This window comes from Megalobrama amblycephala, linkage group LG17 (genome assembly GCF_018812025.1).
Source record: "Megalobrama amblycephala isolate DHTTF-2021 linkage group LG17, ASM1881202v1, whole genome shotgun sequence".
NCBI classification, from domain to species: Eukaryota; Metazoa; Chordata; class Actinopteri; order Cypriniformes; family Xenocyprididae; genus Megalobrama; species Megalobrama amblycephala.
Window position 1 is genome coordinate 41,232,270 of NC_063060.1, and position 27,082 is coordinate 41,259,351.

The 27,082-nt window shown below is 36.3% G+C and overlaps 2 protein-coding genes across 5 annotated transcripts; one reads left to right on the forward strand and one right to left on the reverse strand.

Annotated features, from left to right (window-relative positions):
* Positions 1–1,681: 1,681 nt before the first annotated feature.
* On the reverse strand, positions 1,682–11,282 carry mettl17 (methyltransferase like 17). Its single transcript, XM_048164742.1, has 14 exons — positions 11,094–11,282; positions 8,749–8,887; positions 8,460–8,609; positions 8,293–8,380; positions 8,116–8,197; positions 7,966–8,039; positions 6,372–6,466; positions 6,215–6,285; positions 6,012–6,119; positions 2,762–2,830; positions 2,551–2,601; positions 2,367–2,459; positions 2,000–2,199; positions 1,682–1,868 (listed from the first exon to the last, which is right to left on the reverse strand). The coding sequence occupies exons 1-14, from the start codon at positions 11,169–11,171 to the stop codon at positions 1,775–1,777; spliced, it is 1,392 nt and encodes a 463-aa protein (XP_048020699.1). The 5' UTR covers positions 11,172–11,282; the 3' UTR covers positions 1,682–1,774.
* Positions 11,240–26,905, forward strand: parp2 (poly (ADP-ribose) polymerase 2). Of its 4 annotated transcripts, none has more exons than XM_048164737.1 (18): positions 11,240–11,365; positions 11,633–11,712; positions 11,905–12,108; positions 12,191–12,352; positions 13,622–13,695; positions 15,161–15,211; positions 18,153–18,249; positions 18,348–18,423; positions 18,501–18,603; positions 18,678–18,831; positions 18,979–19,117; positions 20,475–20,538; positions 20,729–20,863; positions 20,954–21,081; positions 23,244–23,343; positions 23,453–23,551; positions 26,309–26,433; positions 26,519–26,905. In XM_048164737.1, the coding sequence occupies exons 2-18, from the start codon at positions 11,649–11,651 to the stop codon at positions 26,676–26,678; spliced, it is 1,935 nt and encodes a 644-aa protein (XP_048020694.1). In that variant the 5' UTR covers positions 11,240–11,365; positions 11,633–11,648; the 3' UTR covers positions 26,679–26,905. The 4 variants fall into 4 exon arrangements, with proteins under 4 accessions (XP_048020694.1, XP_048020697.1, XP_048020696.1 ...); XM_048164740.1 differs by having other exon boundaries at positions 13,625–13,695; XM_048164739.1 differs by having other exon boundaries at positions 11,308–11,365; positions 11,636–11,712.
* The last annotated feature ends 177 nt before the right edge of the window (positions 26,906–27,082 follow it).

Here is a 27,082-nt window from a genome sequence, read left to right on the forward strand (position 1 = left end):
AAAATCAAGCCCTGCCCTTCTTATTCAGAAGCTGTTTCACTGCGACATATGTCACAGTAGAGAAGAAAAGACTATAGCTGTGTCTGAAATCACGTAGTGTTGAATAGGTACTACATTTGAATTTAAATTTACTTCACGACTGCTGAAAAAATATGTTCTATATAGTATGAATGCGTGTAGTATGAATGAATGAATTCGGACGTACTACATCAGCTATGTTGTCACTGTCACATGACCTACCAGCATCAGTTACGTCCCTTTAAAGGGGCTCTATGTAGGAATGACACCCAGTGGTCAAAATAGGTACTACAGTCCAAATTCAAAATATTGTTTGCCCCGCCCCCTCGTTCAAAGACGCAGGTGGCCAGCTTGAGGACACGCAACAAGAGGGAGCGCAATTGACAATGAAAGCTGAGGAGACTTACACACTGTAAGCTGATGAGTTGATTTATCTGTTTTAATATACTTTCGTTCGATTTTTAGATGGATGCAGAGGCTTTTTAGGTTGGGTAGAATCTGCGATTCTCTGACCCAGTTTGTTTGCTGGTTTCCATGGCTGCAATACGCAGTGTTTTCCGCCAACTGTCAACCTGTGATGTCGAAATACTATTGGATAAACTGGCAGCACACGGTTTCGCACAGACCAAAACAAAGACATTCCGACACGGAACGCACATTTTCAAAGTAGAATATCTGGCTGTAGCATTGTTTTTCTGAGAAACAAGTAGGTGAACTTAACATGTTTCCTAAATATTTGCAAAAAAAAGAAAAAAAAAAGAAAAATTGGGGTATTTTTTTGTGCCAAAAGTACAAATTTTACATATAGCACCTTTAATTCCATTCACAAATCCTCTCGTATGCGTTCTTCAGAATCTCACCGGAAGTAGTAAGTCATTCCGGTACTTTTCGCCTCCTGTTTTTCGAATACTATGAATTCGGACATACTACTCTGTCCGCATCCTGTTTTTCATGCACTATATAGTAGAGAAGTATTCGATTTCGGACAAAGCTTATGACAACTTCCATTATGCTGACTTTAAAGGTGCAGTGTGTAAATTTGAGCGGCATCTAGCGGTGAGGTTGTGCATTGCAACCAACGGCTCAGGCCACCACTGCGTCATTGCGTCACTGCAGCTGCCGTTAGAAGCTCCGGTTCCCATAGAAACCTGAGACTCGCGCTTAGGACTGCACTTGCGCAGTGTTTCGTCTAGCCTGAAAAATAATTTTGTGTCAGATTTTGTTGCTGATTTGAAATATGTTATTTAATTGTGAGTTCGCCAAGCAGTTTTTGAGATTTCAGGATTCCCCCATTCAGATAGACAGGACTTAGTCTTGGATGCCCGAAATAGCTGCCTGGAGGCGTTGCAAATGGCCGCAGATTGAACAGACTTTCCTTGAAAGGGACTTTGGTTTAGGGATACTGCGAATTTGCAAAATGGCGAATTCGATGTAAGGGGACCCATAGTGTATGTAGACAGAAATGGCTCATTCTAAGGTAATAAAACATAACGGTTCATTATGTAAGGTCTTTATACACCACTGAACACATAGTTATGTATATTATATTGCATTTCTGTCAATAGATCCTAAAATGTTACACACTGTACCTTTAACTCATTTGGATTTTGATACCGGTGAATATTGAGCATTGGGTTCAGTGCAATAGCAAATCACAATCAGGTTGTATAGATGAACTAGTATATTTGGAAATAAACATTACAAAAGTCCAACTGTTATCCACAAACACTGCATTAACAGACTATAGTAGTAGGTCTCATTGCGTCTCGTCATTTTTAGAGTCTTCTTCCGCATGAAATATCGGCAGCAGGTCTCCCCAGTCACTGCTACGAGCACATCTGTACATGTCCCTGTTAAAATGGACAACAAAAACCATTGTTAAAACAAGCTGTGTACCTGCATAATGTATTAGAGGTAGTATAGGAGGAGGCCATTCACTGAAAATGCAAGTCGAGATCTATAAAATAAAAGCATTACATACTTTCCATGATGACGGGCCGTTACAGCGAGTTGTTTGAGTTCTCCGTTGGCGCAGCACAGCTGACACTGAACATGTCTGGGTCGGCGATGGACATGTCCGATCAGTCTGGCCATGTCCCAGTTCTCCGTCTCCCGAGCCTTCTCTCCATCGGACCTGGATATAATCAGGAAACTGAACTTCTCCTGCTGCCTTTCTTGGCTCTGTAATGATTGATTCATGAGGGAAAGAAATATACAATATAGGGGATTATACATCCATCCATAACTACTTTCTGAATAACAAAAAACTTATGAAAACTATAGAACAGAAATTCAGTTATTCAAGACGAACAATTCGAAAGTCAGCTGCTTGAATGTTTTGAACTCACCCGAGATAAGGGCAGAGAATAGTAGAACTGAGTGAAGTTACAAGGTACTACAGGTCGCTTGATCAGCTTGGGACAAGGCAGCTCATGAGTGCACTGTCCAAAATGAAACCCAGCAGTAGATAATGTCAGCCACATATCAATATACCACATTAATGGAACAAATAATGATGATGTTTCAACGCACAGGGGCAAATACTGATGGTCTCCTCAAGTCATGCTGTACCTCCTCTTCTCTCTATAGTTTCACAGCAAAAGTTTGAGAGAAATCACATCAGACACTTTCTGGTATTTCTGAAGACTTCTGAAAGTTGCAGTTCTATAAGTAACACTTCAAACTGAAAAACATATGTTAGCAAACTGACATAAAACAAAAACAAAAACACCTCAGATCATACATTAAGTATAGCATCTCTGGCCTCCATAAGGATTTGATGGCCATCCTTGGTTCCGTTCTCCACCAATACCTGTACAAAATACCAAGAACTGCATTAGGAAACCGTAATTCTGTTTAGACAGCAGTTATTGTTCATATAAAGTATTTATTAATATTTTGACTTAGCTTTAATTTATGTATCTTCAGTTTTCAATTTAATTTTAGTGGTTTTGTGAAGTGTTTTTGTCATTTTTTTATTTTTCTATGTATACTGCCTGGCCAAAAAAGCGTCGCCATTTGGATTTAAAGGTGCCCTAGATTCAAAAATTGAATTTACCTTGGCATAGTTAAATAACAAGAGTTCAGTACATGGAAATGACATACAGTGAGTCTCAAACTCCATTGTTTCCTCCTTCTTATATAAATCTCATTTGTTTAAAAGACCTCCGAAGAACAGGCGAATCTCAACATAACACCAACTGTTATGTAACAGTCGGGGTGAACGCCCCAATATTTGCATATGCCAGCCCATGATGTTCCCAACATTATAAAAGGCATTAGACAAGGGCAGCCAGTATTAACGTCTGGATGTGCACAGCTGAATCATCAGACTAGGTAAGCAAGCAAGAACAATAGCGAAAAATGGCAGATGGATTAATAATAAGTGACATGATCCATGATAACATGATATTTTTAGTGATATTTGTAAATTGTCTTTCTAAATGTTTCGTTAGCATGTTGCTAATGTACTGTTAAATGTGGTTAAAGTTACCATCATTTCTTACTGTATTCACGGAGACAAGGGTCGTTGCTATTTTCATTTTTAAACACTTGCAGTCTGTATAATTCATAAACACAACTTCATTCTTTATAAATCTCTCCAACAGTGTAGCATTAGCCGTTAGCCACGGAGGACAGCCTCAAACTCATACAGAATCAATGTAAACATCATAATAAACACTGTACTTATGCGATTAGACATGCTGCATGATGAACGTTTGTAAAGATCCATTTTGAGGGTTATATTAGCTGTTTGAACTTTTTTTATGTTGTTTAAGGCAAGCGCAAGCTCTTGGGTCGTGGAGCACGAGATTTAAAGGGCCACACACCCTGAATCGGCGCATTTCTAATGATGCCCCAAAATAGGCAGTTAAAAAAATGAATTAAAAAAAAATCTATGGGGTATTTTGAGCTGAAACTTCACAGACACATTCAGGGGACACCTTAAAAAAAAGTTCTAGGGCACCTTTAAATGCTTAAGAGTCCATGAATGGATCATTATTGCTGTGATTATTATGTTTCTAGCATGTTATATGTTGAACAGTTCTTTTAACCCTAACAGATGGAGTGTGCAGCTTCTCATTTAGCTGCAGCCTGTAAGTTTTGCCTCTTTGTCGCCATCTCTGTTTGAAACCTGCAATCGCAGTTATTTGCAGAATTATCATCTTTACGTGGGTTGTGCGTCGGAACAGCTCCTCAGCGCGGATCAATCTGATGTTTGCTGTCAGTCACCACACCGGTGTGGATACTGTACTTCAAAATCTCAGATTCTACATCTTGAAGTATGACCAAAATAATAATTTTCACCGGAAAATGTCATCTGAACAAGTAAGTAACATGTCTGCCACTTTTGTTCTGACCAACTGAGCAATAAATCGCGCTGCCAATGGTGATTAAATCTAACGATCAGCTCTGATCACGTCAAACCATTCAAATTATTATTATTTTTATATTTTGTTCTCAAATTGTTAATGTTAACAACATCAGCATTACGTGAATATGCGTATTTAGTGTGAATTAGCATTACCTGTAGATTTCAATTTCTCTAGCCACTCTGAAGTTTATTGCTTTTGACTACGGCTGAATCTCCAGTTGTCACTGATGATTGTCATTTGGATCTTTCTGGATTACAATCCGCCATCAAAATGATAAGTTTAAATATTTCAGCTGCTGTGAGAAAAGGCTATAAATGATCCTGCAGCATCCTCACATGATTTACCCTACTAGCTGGGACTCGTTCTTCATGTAAACAGACGTGACGTAATGACGCAAAGATGAACGGCTGCATGCTCAAATTTCCCGTGGAAACCCACCAGTACCAACCGGGTTAGAAAACATTATTACAAGCTTACCGTTGTGAATCGGGATAAGGTAAGGAGATAGTTTTGAACACTGGCTGGTTATGTACTTGCTCAAAACTGATTTTGGATCATTTTTAACCAAAAAGAAAAAAAAAAGATTTGGACTGCAGCTTTAAACAACCATCATGGCCATATTCCAGGGTGAAAATGTCAAGATTCATCAGATTCAAATTGTGAAAGTATGGTTGGGATGAGCACAAAGAGTCAATTTCACACATGAATTGGCACTTTAAACTCATTGAAAGTCTTGTATGGGATGTGCTGGAGGAGACTTTACAAAGTGCTCACCTCTTGCATTGTCAATACAAGATCTTGACCAAACAATGTTTGTCATTCTGGAATATGGCCATGATGTGTTGAACTTGAAGGGGGAGATTCTGGAATCCACTGCCGCTTCAATGTATATCCTTTCAATGATTTATAATCAAGCTATTAATCAATATTCATCCTTCTAAATACTAAATGACTTCTTCAAGCGTATGTTTCAAGCATTTATTTTCCTGTTCAACCTCAATCACTAGAGTGTCTGTACTTCTTACTGTGGGAAAGAACATGTTATCAATATGTTTTGGGGAAGTATCCTGTTTAGAGCTCAACTTCAACCTTGAAGAAGCTATGTATCTGTGTATGTGTGCTAATATTCTCTGTTACAGATCAGTATTGGTGAACAACCAACAACTGGCACCCTGGATGAGGGAATGACTTGTTTTCCTCAACAAGCTGCCGCCTAGAAGAGTTGTTCATTGACCTCGGAGGGTTACTTTGGACTGTCCTATCCAGGGATAGAAGAACTGTTGCCAAACATATAACATGCTAGAAACATAATAATCACTGCAATAATGATCCAGTCATAGATTCTTAAGCATTTGCCTATTTAAATGCAAACATCGACTTTTTTTTTTTTTTTTTTGATCGGACAGTATTGCTTTTACTTTTCATTCATTTTAGTACATGAATTTAAACATTTCCAATTTTTTTAAATTTTATTTTATTTCAGCTTTATTTTGATTAACAAAAATATTTTTGGTAGTTTTAGTTAACAATAGCAACACTGCAAGATAGTAAAAAACTATATTCAATGTCACAGTTCTATAATTTATGAAATTAGTTAACTCGAGCATCATCACTCACAAGGTAGGAGTTGGTTTTTCTCCAAAGTGTGAAAATAACATTCAGTCGCTCGTTCAGTGTGCCCAGTTCTGACAAAGAGAAAGCAGCTACCACAAGATCAAACTGCACCTGTGGAAAGGAAATACCTTCGTCTTATTCACTTGTGTAATAGCAATGTATCATTTGGGCAAATAAATTCAATTAAGGATGTCAGCTGAAGATACCTTTGGAGAAACAGGGAGGAACTGGCGGAAATATACTTGTTTGATTACTGGATTATCCATCTCACTGCCCCCTGTTTGGGACAAACCAACATTTTTGTCTGTAGATCTGTTTATATACAGTAACACTGCGCTTAAATGTTCGACTGAATGATCTTACCTCTAAGAAGTCGTTCTGCCAAGGTGTTCATGTCTCCAGAGCTGTCCACACAAACATACTCCTTCAGAGAGTCTCCCCAGAGTGAGTGTGATGCCCTGAGTCAAAGAATAAAACAGAAATATATACACTAATCTTAAAACATGCATCTTTCAAAGCAAGTTAATAAATACCACAATAAATCAACCCTATTTATAGGCTTCCAATGGGTTCTTTTCACTTTATAATATTTGTTGACATAGATATGATTATGAAAAATATAAGACTTATTTGCAGCCTAAATGTGATAATGACTTTATCCTGGCTTTTACTGTGCCTGCATATATATATATATATATATATATATATATATATATATATATATATATATATATATATAGGATGTCTACAGTAATATTGTGCACAGGGCCTAAAACGAACTTTTGCCACAGCTGTCAATGGCTTGTGACTTAAGAAAATTTACCGACCATATATATTTTTTACCGGCCATGTAGAGTGGAAATTCACAACTCTCTATTTCAATTTTAATACCAAAGCTAAAACTACTAGCCTAACTAATATAAATTTAAAACATTATTAAAGGCAGGTAAACAGTCAGTAGTAAAATAAGAACAAATAGCAAAAGCACAAATAAATACAATATAACAAAGATACAAATGAAATAAAGTGATTTTCAGCTAGGTCTGACAATAGTTTTCAGGTACAAAATTTAATAAAGTAAGCAAATGTAAATTAACACTGCATAGTCTTCACTGTATAAATTAAACATATCTTATTAATTAATCTTCATTAAAGTTACAAAAGTTATTCAGTCAAGAGCAGTGAGTGATTTGTTTGATTAACATTAAAAACACAAACAGCAGCATGAATATTAGGCTGCTGTCACTTTAAGAGTGAATGCACGGATCTAATATACTGATACTGTACACATGCGTATACTTTCTCAACTGTTTACGTTCACTTAAGACATAACTGACTATGTTTACTAGCATACTCGCTTTTTTTGACATAATTTTGTGTGAATTTGTCCACTCATAACAAATGCAAGACGTGAAAGAGACCTCAATTTATTATTCATGCACGAGTAACGAAATGAGCTTCCTTTCACATTTCTTGCACTTGAATGTTTAAATGGTCAAGGTTTAAAGTTTCGTGACGATGCAGCGCTGGCCCGTCAACTGTCGTTCACGTTTATGCATTGTTTGAATTCATAGAAAGTGACAATCAACACCGTTTCATATACTCCAATTTTTACTCGCATTTGGCACTTGGCGACTGTTAATTTTAGGCTCTGATTGTGTGTTTTAAATGGACGCAGGTGTGTATCCGCTATTATATGGCACAGATGAAGAGTTGATCTCGAAAACATTTTGCATTTTACAATGCATTTTGCATTTTTTGAGGCCTCTGTTGAAGTAATAAACAAACAGTTGGAGAGCTTTTGCCTTATTCGTTGTGTGCGGATCCTTTTTTCTACTTTTTTTTTTTTTTTCCGTTGGATTTACAGTAAGATTTGTGACTTTAGGCTGTGCATGTACATTTGGCGCTCCACCATCACTTCATAATATTAAAATATTAATATCTAAATCATACTCACCATGTACCTGTTCCAAGTCCCGATCCAAAGTCCATCAGAGAATATGGTACAAACAAAGGATCTCTCTTCTTAATCTAAGATGTATATCAGAAAGACTGTTTACGACAGAAAAAAAATGCATAGAAATGACTTTTAATGTGCATTAAATACCTCATTTAATGATCTGAGGACAGCAGCATAACCACCTGCCAGTCTAGCAGCCATATACACCAACCCAAGATCTTCGTTGTACCTTGAAACAGGCCAGCAATAAATCCCGAGTTATCCAATAAAAACCTCACAGTCCCATTCAATGACAAATGCTCCATACAGATGATGTATTCGTACCTTAGGGGAGTCCTGTGGTATGTCGTTCTTCTCAGTTCAGATAATACTCGGTTTCTTATTCGAGCCTCTAGTTTGTGGTCATTGCCATCTGAAGGAAATATTTAATGATAACTGTTTTGTTCACAGTCAGTGTGGTTATTATGACATCTCTCTATTCTCTCTTTCACCTTTATGGATATCCCTCTCTTGCTCCAAAAATTTCCTCTCAAAAAGGCTGGCTTTCTCCCTGAGTTGTGAGGTTTCTATCGCCCGCTTCCTGCTCCAAAGGAAGTTGGACAGCTTATGTGCCCTTTCAGTCAGACTTTTGACATCTGGCCCTAAATATCAAATAAAGTCATATAAAAGCAATTACACACACCACTATAGCGAAATGCGATTGATATGTGCATTTCAGTACACAGACTGATTTGAATGATCAAAATACTGATATAGACTGGTGGATCACTGTTCACTTACCTTGTAAGACGGATTGTGCAGCTATCTGCAGTTGTTCTGGCAGATGCACGGTTTTGAGGTTTGTCACACCTGGGTGATTTCGATGAGGAGCGCCTTTCAAGAAGTCGGCCTGTTCCAGAGGTGCTGCAGAACTCTGACACTTTAAACAAAGGAAAAACGAATGTAAATGCTACAACTATTAAAGTCAACATACAAGGACAGCTGGTTGGAGGAGAAGGCAGTATTTTAGTATCATTGATTGAGATACTATTATAGTTAGGGGTTAAGCAACGAAGATGCATAGTTGTTTTTATTGTTCTTCTTTCGTTTCTGCTCTGGAAGTCTATGGGAGACCATAGAACAGCTTGCAGGAAAGTTATGAAATTTGGTGCACAGATAGAGGACAGTTTGAACTGTGCAAATTTGGAGTCTCTAACTTAATCCCTCTAGCGCCACCAGCTGTCCAAATTTGCACTCATGTTTATTCTAATAACTTCTGAACCGCAAGGGCTAGAAACAAAATTTGTTCCCCTGATTCCTTTGCTCAACATGATTTGATTCGATTTAGATTTTTTTGCTGTTGCTCTGATTTTCACTAAAATTTAACCATGGCTGCGTTCAGCCCTGACAAAACGTTGCAAAACGTTTTTTAAACAGAAATGGTGTTGTGTTGAACACCCTGTTCTGATGACGCAAGAGATGCAACTATGGCAGCTGAGAAGGACATTCTTTGTGTTCTTTTTGAAGAATTTTTGGAGCCTGATGAAATCGGTATAAATACGTGTATAAAGGATTAGTCCACTTTTAAATAAACATTTCCTGATAATTTACTCACCCATGTCATCCAAGATGTTCATGTCTTTCTTTCTTCAGTCGAAAAGAAATTAAAGTTTTTGATGAAAACATTCCAGGATTTTTCTCCTTATAGTGGACTTCAATGGAGCCCAAACGGTTGAAGGTCAAAATTACAGCTTCAAATTGTTCTGCACGATCCCAGATGAGAAATAAGGGTCTTATCTAGAGAAACCATCGCTCATTTTATGAAAAGAATTGAAAATTATATAAGTTTTAACCATAAATGCTCATCTTGAACTAGCTCTCTTCTTCTTCTCTATTTGAATTCCAGCAGTGTAGACACTGCTCAGTGTATTACTGCCCTCCACAGGTCAAAGTTTGAACTAATTGTTATATACTTGCACTAGCATATTGTATATGACAATTTAGTTCAAACTTTAACCTGTGGAGGGCAGTAATACACTAAGCAGTGTCTACACTGCTGGAATTCAAATAGAGAAGAAGAAGAGAGCTAGTTCAAGATGAGCATTTATGGTTAAAACTTATATAATTAAAAAAAAAATGTTTAGAAAATGAGCGATGGTTTCTCTAGATAAGACCCTTATTTCTCATCTGGGATCGTGCAGAACAATTTGAAGCTGCAGTGAAACTAATTTTGACCTTCAACTGTTTGGTGTCCACTGAAGTCTACTATAAGGAGAATAATCCTGGAATGTTTTCATCAAAAACCTTAATTTCTTTTCGACTGAAGAAAGAAAGACATGGACATCTTGGATGACATGGGGGTGAGTAAATTATCAGGAAAAGTTTATTTAAAAGTGAACTAATCCTTTAATGCTGCAAAATACGCTCGATGTATCAGTCACTGCCCTTGCCGTCCAGAATAAAAGAGAACATCCTAATCAAGTGAAGGGATTTGTGGAAACTTCTAATTATTGTGATCCAACATTTGCCTTTATGTTTCCGAAAATTTATGAAAGTTTCACTCCACAATACAATAGCAAAATATATAAGTATAATATTTTTTGTTACGTTAATCAGTGTCTAGCACATCTTCCTAAGGAAAGGATATGGACCAGAAGACATTGTAATTACTAAATGATATTTAGACATGGGGCTGAGGAAATTATCAGCAAATTTTAATTTGAAAGTGAACTAATCCTTTAAGTTTTTATTTCATTCCAAGTAAGTGACATCTGGTTACCAGGAAGGAAAGTCATTTCTTTGGAATAAGGTTGACCAATGAATCATTCACAATAAGTGTCAGAAATGTGATAGATGTCTTTTTTTTTTTTCGATGAAACGCCTCACATACCAACTTTAGTTTAACCAATCACTGCGCAACAATTAACATATTCTCATTCTTTAATTTTTAGACTGAAATTAACTCAAAAATACCTTTTCTCAAGAAAGTCGGACAATTTTTTTTTTTAATTATCACCCCTTACCATGAATCTAGAACCCAATTCAGACTACTCTGCCTTCCGGTTTTTTGCTTATTATTATTAATATATTTTGTTCTTAATATTCTGTCAGTATTCATAATTAATTTATATGACGGATATACTCACCCGCTGCATTTCTCTCAAACATAAAGCAAAATGGCATCTTGCACATTTAACATAAACTCGGCTGCCCAGTAAATACATGTTTTATTCACGATTAACACACATTATATGCTGTTTACAGTCACTATGTATGTTAACATCGGTCGCGTGCTCATGTGCTCATCGGCAACACGACTTCAAAATAAGTCCGTGTAGAAACAAGCGGAGGTAAATTCGTTCCTACTAAACAACAGGTCCGAGTTATTATACTTTTGGCGCCATCCAAAATTTCTCAGGTTGGTGTTGAAAACCATTTAAACTTGTGATTATTTAAATTTTAGCAAGAGAAAATTAAATTGTGCTTTTAACGTATGTTTTGATCAAACATTTGTCTTAAATTGTTTTGTCGCCATATCCATGGATGCGTGTTACTAAGATGATGAGGAAGTGGATATAGACTCATATATTACATCACCTCCTATCTGAATAATTGAGTTAATTTCATACTGATACGTGAATCATTGCTGAGTGACATTTACAGGAAACGTTTCCTTTCATTTTAGCAGTTTTTTTGAAAGCATGCGGCGAACAAGGAGTTCCCGGAGCAAGTCTGTGGCTGATTCAGCTCCAGACACGAAGACAGGTATAAATTCATGCCAAAACAACTCAAAGTTTCACAATCAGCAGCTAAAGTCTGTTAGTCACCAAACATTGCCCTTTCACACTAAATGCTTATAATTGTGTAGCATAGCCACTCCAATTTGATTGTATAATCTGCTGTATGGGTGACACTGTTTTTCATATTTCACATTTCACATTTCTTTATTCTTTCCAGTTTGGCAGTGGAAGGGGGACGACGATGAATGGGAACCGTATCCTCCAGCTGTCTGTGTCCAGCTGGATTCAGCAAAGCAGGCAGGAGAAAAGTCGGTGTCACTGGCGCTTGGACCTGGATATGAAGTGGATCTTGTGAAAATGACTCAAACTAACACTGTCACGAAGTACAAGCGAAAAATACGCCTTCAGAAAGTGAAGTCAGGTACGCCTGTGTGTATTTCCTGCTGATTATGCATCAGTATCTGTGAGAGAAAACTAATAGCAGCTGATTTGTTGTATTGCAGAAGCTCCGGATGCTCTGAATGGTGATAATGGAGCTGCAGGCGATGCTCCGATTAAAGAAGAGAAAGAGGAGGAAGAGGAGCAACCCGTTTCCAAGAGACGCAGAGAAGGGAAGAGTCAGAAAGTGAACAAAGCCAAGCCTGTTGTGAAAGAGGAATGTGAAGGTGATGCTTCACTAATAAATGTCGACTATTTTTGTCTGATATTACCAGTCCCTCTTATTTATTTTCAACCCCTCTCCTTCAATCCCCTGTTATTTCACCTAAAAATGAAATTTCTGTCATTAATTACTCACCCTCATGTCGTTTCACACCTGTAAGACCTTTGTTCATCTTCAGAACACAAATTAAGATATTTTTGATGAAATCTGATGGCTCAGTGAGGCCTGCATTGACAGCAAGATAATTAACACTTTCAATGCCCAGAAAGATACTAAAGACATATTTAAAACAGTTCATGTGACTACAGTGGTTCAACCTTAATGTTATGAAGCAACGAGAATACTTTTTGTGCACCAAAAAACGACTTTATTCAACAATATTAATGATTTCAAAACACTGCTTCATGAAGCTTCGAAGCTTTACAAATCTTTTGTTTTGAATCAGTGGATCGGAGTGTGAATCAAACTGCTAAAGTCACGTGATTTCAGTAAACAAGGCTTCGTTATGTCGTAAGTGTTTAGAAATTTCAGTGGTTCACCACTGGGGGGCGTGACTTTGGCAGTTTGATACACGCTCTGAACCACTGATTCGAAACAAAAGATTCGTAAAGCTTCATGAAGCAGTGTTTTGAAATCTCCCTTTAGTCTTTAGTAGCTTTCTGGCAATGCAGGCCTCACCGAGCTATCGGATCTTAAAAATATCTTAAAGGGATAATTCACCCAAAAATTTAAATTTGATGTTTATCTGCTTACCCCAGCGCATCCAAGATGTAGGTGACTTTGTTTCTTCAGTAGAACACAAATGATGATTTTTAACTCCAACCGGCGTGTAATGGGTGTCAATGGGAACACCATCTATAAGAATAAAAAAAACATGCACAGACAAATCCAAATTAAACCCTGCGGCTCGTGACGACACATTGATGTCCTAAGACACGAAACGTTCGGTTTGTGTGAGAAACCGAACAGTATTTATATAATTTGTGTTCTACTGAAGAAACAAAGTCACCTACATCTTGGATGCCCTGGGGGTAAGCAGATAAACATCAAATTTTCATTTTTGGGTGAACTATCCCTTTAATTTGTGTTTTGAAGATGAACGAAGGTCTTACGGGTGTGGAACGACATGAGGGTGAGTAATTAATGACAGAATTTTCTTTTTTGGGTGAACTAACCCTTTAAGACACCTTCCAAATTCCTTTAAATTAAAATAAAATATGTCCTGTCCCACATAATTGACTTTAACTGTTGTTTTTTTCCTCATGTTTTCAAGTAGAGGTTGTGAAGACGGTGGTTATGAAGGGAAAAGCCCCGGTTGATCCAGAATGCAAGGCTAAAATTGGAAAGGTAATTTCCTTATAGACCAATTTGGAGCAGACGTCACAGTTATATCACTTGTAGCGGAGTGCGCATGGTGGTGGCAGAAAAACAGCGGTAACAAGTGGATGAAAATGGGCAAAATCATTTGTTGTGCCTTTGGATGTCAGAATCGGAAAAATCTTCATTTGTATAGAATACCGTCATTGAAGACGGCCTTTGAAGCTGAACGCAGACGTTTATGTTGCACGTCACAGACTGAACTGATGAAACCTGCGATGATTAGTCTACTATTAAAGCATGAATTTGATGTAAACAGTAAGTCTACATAATATTTACATAGGCAGTTCATAGGGACATAAATATATATAGCAGTTACAGCATTAAATAATATTTAAACCTATAACATTTTACATAAACATAGCCTATAACATTTTATCTCACAATTCTGATTCCTTTTTTCTTGCATTTGCGTGTTTTATATCTCCCAGTTCGATTTTTATTCTTCAATTCTGAGGAAAAAAGACAGAATAATGAGTGTATCTCACAATTCTGTTTTTCCTTCTAAGAATTGTGAGATATAAACTCGGAATTTAACTTCATTCTTTAATTCCGTGGCTTCCTCAGACTGCTACTGCAGAACTGTCATTTTCTGCCAGCTCCGCCCACAAGAAACATCATGGCTGTTTGCAAACACAAAATACGTAATAGACCTTATGTAGATTTTAGAGTTTGTGTACGCATAAATCCAGGCCAACACTCATATTAATAAAATCGGTCTTTGATGCGGAAAAGTGTTTAGCGCCATGTCAGGGTCTGAGCAGACATACACACTTTTCCTTGTCAGATTACTGCAGGTTTTGGGAAATCTAAGCTATTTTTGCAGCTCTTCATTGTAAATGAAAGGATTTGGATGATGACTGGTGATCTTTTATATGTAGATGACATTAATTAGGTGTCGTTTAAATGCGGAGAACTGAAACCATTCAGCTGTGCGCAAGTTCAAGATCATTTGCAATTTATAGATTTCACATCTGAAAGAGAGGCGTATGCTCGTTTTCTGTGTGTATTTTATGAATCACACGTATGCACATCTGAGAAATGATCGTAAGATCAAATTTAGGACCGTTTCTGCACAACATTTTATAAATGAGGCCTGTTGCGTTCTGTCTTCCGGTTTGTGTTTTCACAGCATGAAGGAAAGATCTTACGGATTCATGAATGAACCGCTCATTTTAAAATCTTCCCGGTCTACATTTGTTATGACATCTGCTTCAAACGTTTGTTTACTCTACATTGCAATAAGTAAATCCACTTCACCAGCTAATTACTCTTCAACAGCGATGCCATAGAAATATACAGAACTACAGCAAAACCTGAAAAATTCTAAACATTGTTTGTTTCTCTGGCACACAAAAAGTCTAAAGGGTCGCCTTTAAAAACTTCCCTTTCAGTTTGTTTTAAGACATTCTTTCTTTTCTTTGGTTGTTCACAGGCTCACGTCTACAGCGAGGGCGCCGATGTATATGATGTTATGCTGAATCAGGTGAATATGGAAGTTGTTACATCACTGTTCAAAAGTTTGGTACAAGTTTGGTAAATTTTTTAGTGTTTCTTCTGCTCACCAAGGCTGCATTTATTTGATCAAAAATATAGTAAAAACTGTAATATTGTGAAATATTATTACAATTTAAAATAACTGTTTTCTATTTTAACCCCTTTTAAGCCCAAAGTGTTCTGTCGGCGGGACACCAACTCCCGCGAAAAAATTCATAATCAAATTACTAAGCAACCACTGACAGGAATAACACTAAGCTTAGAAACCCAGCTTAATGCATCCAAACATTTTGTACACTCTTAAAGGGTTAGTTCACCCAAAAATGAAAATTATGTCATTAATGACTCACCCTCATGTTGTTCCAAACCCGTAAGACCTCCGTTCATCTTCGGAACACAGTTTAAGATATTTTAGATTTAGTCCGAGAGCTTTCTGTCCCTCCATTGAAAATGTATGTACGGTATACTGTCCATGTCCAGAAAGGTAATAAAAACATCATCAAAGTAGTCCATGTGACATCAGTGGGTTAGTTAGACGTTTTGAAGCATCGAAAATACATTTTGGTCCAAAAATAACAAAAACTACGACTTTATTCAGCATTGTCTTCTCTTCCGGAATCCTTTCCATTGAATTGATTCCATTGAATCCTTTCATCTGTCGGCGTTGGTAATGCACTTTTACGTCGCCGTGGTTGTTTTTGGCGATTAGGACGTCCGCGACATGCACACTTACGCACCATTTTAAAAAATATAGCAATACCAAAATACAAACAATGTAGAATAGCTTGAATACAGCGTGCGTCTCCCTCAGACTGTAAACGAAGCTCGGGCGCACCGGATAACACGTCAGCAGCGTCTTACGTCAGCAGCGTCACTGCGGAGTCGTGAACCACACTCCGGAGCAGAAGGGGGCGGTAATGCACCAATAAGCTGGATGCCAACCGCCGTAAAACAGGAAAGAAGAAGAAGAAGAAGAAGAAGTCGTGAACGCAGATTGACAACAGACCCGGAAGAGAATACAATGCTGAATAAAGTCGTAGTTTTTGTTATTTTTGGACCAAAATGTATTTTCGATGCTTCAAAATGTCGCGGATGTCCTAATCGCCAAAAACAACCACGGCGACGTAAAAGTGCATTACCAACACCGACAGATGAAAGGATTCAATGGAATCAGTTCAATGGAATCAATTCAATGGAATCAATTCAATGGAAAGGATTCTTGAAGAGAATACAATGCTGAATAAAGTCGTAGTTTTTGTTATTTTTGGACCAAAATGTATTTTCGACGCTTCAAAAACTTCTAACTGACCCACTGATGTCACATGGACTACTTTGATGATGTTTTTATTACCTTTCTGGACATGGACAGTCTACCGTACATACATTTTCAATGGAGGGACAGAAAGCTCTCGGACTAAATCTAAAATATCTTAAACTGTGTTCCGAAGATGAACGGAGGTCTTACGGGTTTGGAACGACATGAGGGTGAGTCATTAATGACAGAATTTTCATTTTTGGGTGAACTAACCCTTTAAGGAGTGCTGAGTTATCACTCTAAAACGGAGTGTACCGCCCGCAGGCGCCACCTAGCTATAAAAATAATTAATAATCATATTTTTCTAAACTCCAGCCTAGATAATCACAAAATAGGTGTCATTTGAAAGCTTAGAGTCTGAACTTGTAAATGATGTAGCCAATTTGATTAACTCCTAAGTACTGCTGAGTTATTTGCTGAAAAATAATTTTAAAAAAATCACAATTTAGGAAATATTTTTTTGCTATGTACTCCAATGTGTCAAAAGCATCATACAGCTCAGATAATCATGTGTTCTGTGTCATTTGAAAGCTCTCACGGAGTAGAATACAACGAGTATAATTGTTTTGGGCTTTGACTAAACTTGAGCGATTTTTTCTACATGAAGCCCCACAAGACTCATATGTAAATAATAAATCGATGCAGCATGTCACGTTTTCACTCGTAACATCAAGAAACATGCTCTGATTGTGGAAAAAACATCATTATTTACAGCAGATTCTCACGATTAAAATGAGTCCAACATCGGCATAATCCAATAAGCCGATCACGAGATATTGATCACGCAATTACGACACATAAAACCCTACAGGCGCACAGATGCTAACTAATACTAAAATGTAGCTATCATGTTGCATTTTGGCTTATAACTTAACGAAACCTGCATAGATTGTAGAAAATGGCACATTATTACTTAAAAGTGGATTTTCCCGACTGAAATGAGTCCAAGATCAAATAATCCAATAAGCCATCACGATTTACTCCACGTGAAAAAGCGATTTTAAAAATGCCCATCAGGGGGCGCCACTGGATAAACAAAAAGGCTACCTTGTGATTTCCTTATGGGATCAACACAAAATTTGGTCCAGATACAGCTCACATAAAGGGGAACATCACCAAAAAAGAATTCTCCTACCTTATTGCATGTCAAATATGAAATGTATGTAAAATTTCCCTTGAGCAAACTTTTATTTTTTGCTGTTTATTTGCAGTTTCTCAGCATGAGAATGTCCAAATTTAAATGTTTTTATTTAAAAATTTAAAAGTTTCCTTTCAAACAAAACCAACCTTTTGACTCTCCTTGCTATAGTTTTGGAGTTACGAGTCTTTAGTTTTTTGTGTTTCAGAAAAAAAACTCTGAAAATACCCTCAGGGCTTAAGGGGTTCATATATTTTTTAGAAAGTAATTTATTCCTGTGATCAAAGCTGAATTTTCAGCATCATTACTCCAGTCTTCAGTGTCACATGATCCTTCAGAAATCATTCTAATATGATGATCTGCTGCTCAAGAAACATTTCTCATTAATATCAATGTTGAAAACGTTTTTTTATGGAAACCATGATCCTTTTTTTTTGACATTGTGTGACATCTTTTTATTGTACTCTTGCATTACAGACTAATCTTCAGTTCAACAATAATAAATATTACCTGATCCAGCTTCTTGAAGATGACAGTGCAAAAGCGTACAGTGTGTGGATGCGGTGGGGACGAGGTGTGTGCAGAAATGTGCTCATTTACCCGTCTGACCTTTGCTATCGTGATGTTTTATTATCATCCGTGTCCTTTTTGATTTTTTTTTTTTCTCTTCAGTGGGTAAAGTAGGGCAGAACAGCTTGGTTACCTGTGGGGTGAATTTAGCTCAGGCCAAAGACACCTTCAAAAAGAAGTAAGTTTATCTTTGACTTGTTTATCATCATGTATGATATGAGTGGAAGAATCAGCATATAATCTGCTTATATTCAGATTCTTTGACAAGACCAAAAATGAGTGGGAGCATCGAGCAAATTTTGAGAAAGTTGCAGGAAAATATGACATGGTATTCGTAGACTACAGCATAGAAGACAAGGTAGGAAGACAATTTTGCTCCCAATCCACTTATCCTTTATAGTTTTATTAAAACCTATTTTTTCCTTTCACCAGGAGAAGGACAAGGATGTGGTAGATTCTTCTATTCAACAAAAGCCCTGCCAACTGAACAGCAAGGTCCAGTCTCTCCTAGAGCTCATATGTGACCTCAAAGCCATGGAGGAATATGTGCTAGAGATGAAGTTTGATACCAAAAAAGCCCCGCTTGGTGTGTATGTGTGTGTGCATTTGTGTACTAAATGATGAAATTAATCTCGCACATTCTTTGTGATGAAGGATGTATTCAAGCCAAACGATAAAAACATTTTTGTGTGAAACTGTTGCAAAGTAAATAATTTTATTTTATTCCCTAAAGGAAAACTAACTACAGAGCAAATAAGAGCTGGCTATTCCTCCTTGAAGAGGATTGAAGAGTGTTTAAAGAGGAAGAATAGTAATAAAGAACTCTTGGAAGCATGCAACCAGTTTTACACCCGTATCCCCCATGACTTTGGGTAAGTTATGTTACTGTTCAAAAGTTTGGGGTCATTATGTTTTGTTTTGTTTTTGTTTTTTCAAATAAATACTTTAATACAAAAATGATGCATTAATTTTATCAAAATTGACAGTAACTACTTTATAATGTTACAAAAGTTTTCAAATAAATGCTAATCTTTTAATCTAAGATACAGTACAGTCCAAAAGTTTGGAACCACTAAGATTTTTAATGTTTTTAAAAGAAGTTTCGTCTGCTCACCAAGGCTACATTTATTGAATTAAAAATACAGTAAAAAACAGTAATATTGTGAAATATTATTACAATTTAAAATAACTGTTTTCTATTTAATATATTTGACAAAGTAATTTATTCCTGTGATGCAAAGCTGAATTTTCAGCATCGTTACTCCAGTCTTCAGTGTCACATGATCCTTCAGAAATCATTCTAATATGCTGATCTGCTGCTCAAGAAACATTTAATGTGTACAATTGTACAAAATATTTGTGTACAATATTTTTTTTCAGGATTATTTGATGAATAGAAAGTTCAAAAGAACAGTGTTTATCTGAAATCTAATCTTTTGTAACATTATAAATGTCTTTACTGCCACTTTTGATTGATTTAATGCATCCTTGCTGAATAAAAGTATTCATTTCTTTCATTTCTTTTCAAAAAAATAAAAATAAAAATTCTTACTGACCCCAAACTTTTGAACGGTAGTGTATAATGCTACAGAAGCTTTATATTTCAGATAAATGCTGTTCTTTTGAACTTTCTATTCATCAAGGAATCCTGAAAAAAAAAAAAGTACACAACTGTTTTCAACATTGAAAATAATCATGTTTATTGAGCAGCAAATCATCATATTAGAATGATTTCTGAAGGATCATGTGACACTGAAGACTGGAGTAACGATGCTGAAAATTCAGCTTTGCATCACAGGAATAAATTACTTTGTCAAATATATTTAAATAGAAAACAGTTATTTTAAATTGTAATAATATTTCACAACATTACTGTTTTTTACTGTATTTTTAATTAAATAAATGTAGCCTTGGTGAGCAGACGAAACTTCTTTTAAAAACATTAAAAATCTTAGTGGTTCCAAACTTTTGGACTGTACTGTATATCAAGATTTTCACAAATATTAAGAAACACAACTGTTTTCAGCATTGATATTGATGATAATAATAGTACATGTTTCCAAATCAGCATATTAGAATGATTTCTGAAGGATCATGTGACACTGAAGACTGGATTAATGATGCTGAAAATTTCATTCTGACTGACTCAGATTTTACATTTACCTGTGTGTGTGTGTGTGTGTGTGTGTGTGTATTTTTGTGTTTCCTGACTACTCGATCCTCATTTAGGTTGCGGACACCCCCCATAATACGCACAAAGGATGAGCTAAAGGAGAAAATCGCTTTGCTCGAGGTGTGACATTGTAATCGCTGCTCAGCTTATAGGGAAATCATTGCTGATGCTGAAAGGCGAGAAGTGATTTGACAGTTTATATTTCACTGCATTCTCATTGAATTGTATGTTTATAATCCGTTTGTACAGACAAAAAGAAATCATTCACACACAAAAACTGAAAATTCTGTCATTGTTTTCTGTCTTTTAGGCTCTAAGTGACATTCAGATAGCAGTGAAAATGGTTCAGTCCAGTGTTCAGAGTGATGAGCATCCTGTGGACAGACATTATCGCTCTCTACAGTGTCGACTGGAGCCACTGGATTCTCACAGCAATGAATTTAAGGTACAGTACATGGGACTGAACACTTATCTTAATAGTAAAGTATTGCATGGCGGATGTTAAAAACGTGACTAGTGGATTTTCTTTGCATAGGTTATAGAGAAGTATCTTCAGTCCACTCATGCACCCACCCATACTGACTACACAATGACTATTCTGGACATCTTTGCTGTGGAGAAAGAGGGCGAGAAGGACAACTTCAACTCTGAGCTGGAAAACAGGTACAAACCACCTTCCTCAATTACACTTATTGAGGCGATAATTATCGCGAAATAATTTTCCTCAATATAGTTATAACAAAAGTTCGATATACTGCTTATGTACCAAAAGGGAAGTGAAACAGCACTACTCATTTGAACAGCGTCACACAGGCCATTTATCCGCTCGGCTCAAACGAGTGATTGGATGCATTTACTCGCTGATCGATCTCGATCACGTGACAACTAAAACGCGCTGTGAGATCCACTGAGAAACTTGAATTAAGCAATGAACACGAATGTTTCTGTGATTTAAACCTGATCAAACAGTGCTGATATCTCAACAGCACTGACAGACACAAGAAATATTGTGCCATGAACGATCCAGTTAAAACATTTTTCAATCTACAAATCACCATCATTTACCATGGATTTACTGTAGTACGCACAGCTGAACTGCACCATGGTATTGTGGCAGAAATGTGGTATATTCATATCAAATTTTATTATATTATTAAGGTAGACATGTATTAAAGGAGTAATGGAATATAATTACAGTATATTTTGTTATTAAGCTATAGCATCTGTGCATTTGAATTAATACTAAAAAAATTTAAGGCTGCTGTTTTTCATAACAAATACCATATATAGTTGCTTTTTATTATGGTAGTGAGGTGCTATAGGCTATGCATGGTTTTACTTGAGGTTATCATGATACTGTGGTTGACCACTGGTTAATTTTAATAAAAGTACAGTCCGAACTCAAACAGTCAGAATATTTAAATTTTACCCTATAAAAATTAGGTTTATACCATTTTTACAGATGTTACTGTTTTTGTTAATGAACATAAATTTACATCTGCATTCCAACTTAAAGGGTTAGTTCACCCAAAAATGAAGTTTCTGTCATTAATTACTCACCCTCATGTCGTTCCACACCCGTAAGACCTTCATTCATCTTCAGAACACAAATTAAGATATTTTTGATTAAATCCAATGGCTCCGTGAGGCCTGCATTGACAGCAAGATAATTAACACTTTCAGATGCCCAGAAAGCTACTAAAGACATATTTAAAACAGTTCATGTGACTACAGTGGTTCAACCTTAATGTTATGAAGCGACGAGAATACTTTTTGTGTGCCAAAAAAACAAAATAATGACTTTATTCAACAATATCTAGTGATGAGCGATTTCAAAACACTGCATCATGAAGCTTCGAAGCTTTACGAATCTAGTTTCGAATCAGTGGTTCGGATTGCATGTCAAACTGCTGAAATCACGTGACTTGAACCACTGATTTGAAACAAAAGATTTGTAAAGCTTCGAAGCTTCATGAAGCAGTGTTTTGAAATCGCTCATCACTAGATATTGTTGAATAAAGTCATTATTTTGTTTTTTTGGCACACAAAAAGTATTCTCGTCGCTTCATAACATTAAGGTTGAACCACTGTAGTCACATGAACTGTTTTAAATATGTCTTTAGTAGCTTTCTGGGCATCTGAAAGTGTTAATTATCTTGCTGTCAATGCAGGCCTCACCGAGCCATTGGATTTTATCAAAAATATCTTAATTTGTGTTAGGAAGATGAACAAAGGTCTTACGGGTGTGGGACAACATGAGGGTGAGTAATTAATGGCAGAAATTTCATTTTTGGGTGAACTAACCCTTTAAGCTCCTGTCAAATGTGCATTTCTAAGAGACAAAACATCAAATATTATTAATAATGCAGCCTGCACTGCAAACGGTGCTGAAGATACATGTCATCAAAGTCAGGCAACACAAACTATCACCAGTTAGAATATGCAGAATCAGTTTAATAATAAATTTACTCATGCATACTAAATATTTAATCTTTATAAATGTTTTGAATGTTATTCTTCAGATTTGTGAAATGTTCACATGTTTTTGTCATGTTCTGACAATAAAGAGTAGTTTAACTGTCTGGTTTCTACAGCTTTCACTCAGGATCAACTTAGATTAAGAAGATTTGACATTTATCATAATTATCAATCGGCTAAAATTTTTTTGTCCTTAACGCCCAGCCCTAATTACAGTTCATTGCTTATATAATGCTCTATGTAAACAGGATGCTCCTTAGATTCTGGTCTAGTGTGTCCCTGGATTAAGGCAATCTTGCCATGTATTTCAGATAGTAGAAGTTGTTTGTGTGTGTGTGTGGATGCAGGATGCTCCTGTGGCATGGCTCTCGTCTGACGAACTGGGTGGGCATCCTGAGTCAGGGGCTGCGAGTGGCCCCTCCAGAGGCTCCCGTGACCGGCTACATGGTGAGACGAAGAGATACTGAATCACACAAATATTATCAATAGAAGAATTCTGTTTCAGTCTTTGTCTACAAGACGTCTGCAACCATTCCTTTTTTTTCCTCCCCTCTAGTTTGGCAAAGGAATCTATTTTGCTGACATGTCATCTAAAAGTGCCAATTACTGCTTTGCCAATCAGAAGAACAACCAGGGACTCTTGTTGCTGAGCGAGGTTGGTTTTTTTGTATCTAAACATCAAAAAATCTGCTCCCACTTTCAGATGTGCTTAAAGGTGCAGTGAGCGATTTCTGAGAAACACTTTATGTGGAATCAACCCCGAAAATACACACCCCTCCCTTTATTTTTTCACCCACAAAATGCATGCAATGCAAGAGTGGATATCTGTTTATCATAGCTGAAGCAAAGCAAAATAATGCTTCGCCAAAAATTAAAGCAAAAATGATGAACGACAAGAAAGAACAAAAACTGAACACACAGGACACAAGAGTATATACAGCCAAGAGTTCGTTGTTAGTCTTCAGCAGCAGGACTAGGGCTGTGTGAATAATCAAAATTGTATTCACAATGTGGGCATGTGCAATTTCTAAACTGCAGAAAGCACAATTTTTTCGCCACTCACCTCAGTAATCTGAATGCAGCTCGACTAAATCTAGCACAAGAACAGAACAGAGCGGGTTTACCGTTATAACATGGATGAAATCACAGGAACAGGGACAGTGAATTCTGGGCAGGATAAGGGCTTGGCATTGTAAAGCCTTTATACCATGCCATTAAAGCTACTTGAATCTGAATTTGTCAATTGCTGGTTGAATTTTTTATTTTTTTTGAAAGAGGAGAGACATGACTTGACCAGGTCTCTGTTCGTGGTATGTAAGCACTCAATTACATATTCTGAAATATCACCAATCTTTATTCTGATTGCTTTACTAAGCTATGAAATGTAGCTAGTATGAACAATAAAATGCTTTTTCTGTGTACAGATTTGACTGTAATAATAATGCAAATATACTTTTTCAAATCAACATTTCGGGGGAAAAAAAACTAAACGAAAACATCATAAACACATAAACTTTGACAAAAAGTAGTCTTTAATAGTGTCTAAATATATGTCCAAATGCAAAACCTAATACATGCAAAGTAATTATGACTGAAAACAGCAACACGCAAGGAATACACAGCCATGGTTATACATTTTATATATAGGGCTATACAGCCATCTAGTGGTTACACTGTGGTATTACAGATGATGAATAGTGCATAATTTAGCGGTAAATATTGTAAAATCCCCCTAAAATACTAATATATATATATATATATATATATATATATATATATATATATATATATATATATATATATATATATATATATATATATACAGTACAGTCCAAAAGTTTGGAACCACTAAGATTTTTAATGTTTTTAAAAAGTTTCGTCTGCTCACCAAGGCTACATTTATTTAATTAAAAATACAGTAAAAAACAGTAATATTGTGAAATATTATTACAATTTAAAATAACTGTGTACTATTTAAATATATTTGACAAAGTAATTTATTCCTGTGATGCAAAGCTGAATTTTCAGCATCGTTACTCCAGTCTTCAGTGTCACATGATCCTTCAGAAATCATTCTAATATGCTGATCTGCTGCTCAATAAACATTTATGATTATTTTCAATGTTGAAAACAGTTGTGTACTTTTTTTTTTCAGGATTCCTTGATGAATAGAAAGTTCAAAAGAACAGCATTTATCTGAAATACAAAGCTTCTGTAGCATTATACACTACCGTTCAAAAGTTTGGGGTCAGTAAGAATTTTTATTTTTATTTTTTTGAAAAGAAATGAAAGAAATGAATACTTTTATTCAGCAAGGATGCATTAAATAAAAAAGTGGCAGTAAAGACATTTATAATGTTACAAAAGATTAGATTTCAGATAAACACTGTTCTTTTGAACTTTCTATTCATCAAATAATCCTGAAAAAAAATATTGTACACAAATATTTTGTACAATTGTACACATTAAATGTTTCTTGAGCAGCAAATCAGCATATTAGAATGATTTCTGAAGGATCATGTGACACTGAAGAGTGGAGTAATGATGCTGAAAATTCAGCTTTGATCACAGGAATAAATTACTTTGTGAAATATATTCAAATAGAAAACAGTTATTTTAAATTGTAATAATATTTCACAATATTACTGTTTTTTACTGTATTTTTAATTAAATAAATGTAGCCTTGGTGAGCAGACGAAACTTCTTTTAAAAACATTAAAAATCTTAGTGGTTCCAAACTTTTGGACTGTACTGTATATATATTTTTTATGATATTCTATGATTTTTCAACCCCCTCCCAAAGCTCTTCTTGATCATATCCCTTCTTTTTCCCGTAATATTCCTCTGAAGTTTTCTCTTTTTGTAATGTCTCTCAGCCATCTCTCTTTCTACAGTCTTTCTTCAAATCTCCCTCTTGCTCACTCTCTCTCCTCCCTCATCATGAGTGGACACGCCCCCTACCGCTGATTGGCTATAAGTGTGTTGTGCTGCTCTGTCTGATCCACGTGATTTTTTAAAATATTTTTTCTATTTTTTCCCCAAACGGTTCCGCGGAAATCCCCGCCCTGCGACCAGTTTCATTGGCGCTGAGTTTACAGTGACGGGTAGGTTTAGGGATCAGGGTTGGGTGTAGCCCAATTATTGTAATTGACACGGCCAATGAAATGTTTAGAATCGGCTCCAGGGTGGGATTTCCGCTGAACTGATTTTGGGAAAAAAAATCACACGTCTGCTCCGCTTTCAACAGCATTTCTCAGAAATCACTTACTGCACCTTTAATATGTTTGTGGAAAGTGTAATGCATATTTTCAGTATTAGTTTAAAACAAGTGATAATTAACAATTATTTTAAAGATGTAAAAGCTAAAAATGATTGAAATCTATTTAAGAGATATGTTATTTTCCCACCACAGGTTGCCCTTGGGGAGAGTAATGAACTTTTGGATGCAAATTACAGTGCTGACCAACTGCCTACTGGGAAACATAGCATAAAAGGCCTGGGGCAGACTGCGCCCGACCCAGATAACTATGTTACATTGTGAGACCGCATTTCAGTTTTTCCATTTTATGTTCTACATGACTCATAATTGCAGTTCTGAATAATTTTTCTCGTTCTCTCTCAGGGATGGTGTGACCGTACCCATGGGGCCCTCAGTGAAGACCGGGGTGGGGCAGAAAGGAGGTTACACCCTCCTTTATAACGAGTACATTGTTTATAACCCTGCTCAGGTACAGATGAGGTACCTCCTCCGAGTTCAGTTTAACTTCTCTTCGCTGTGGTAAGGCATTAAGCACACTGACAGTCTGAGATGAAGGACCTTCCTTATAGTTATACAGCATGTAGCTCATATTTCATGACTTTGAATAGACTAAAAAATCCTGAAAAAAAGGCATATTGTTCTGTTAATGTCTCTTTTACCTCCAGTTGCAACATGAAGCTGACATATTTCTGTTAACATAAAAGGAATATTGCAATTATTAATCAAAATAAAACAAAATATTATATTTTCTACTGATATACTGTTATGATTTTATGTAAGAGGAGTAAGATGATCATAAATTTAGTATTTACATGATCATTGTGAGAATAAGTGTTTATGAAATGTCATGCTTTGTGTTTGTGTGTGCAGATTTGAAATGGCGTTGAGTGTCTGTTAATGAACCTCATTCATGGGTACTGAATCATT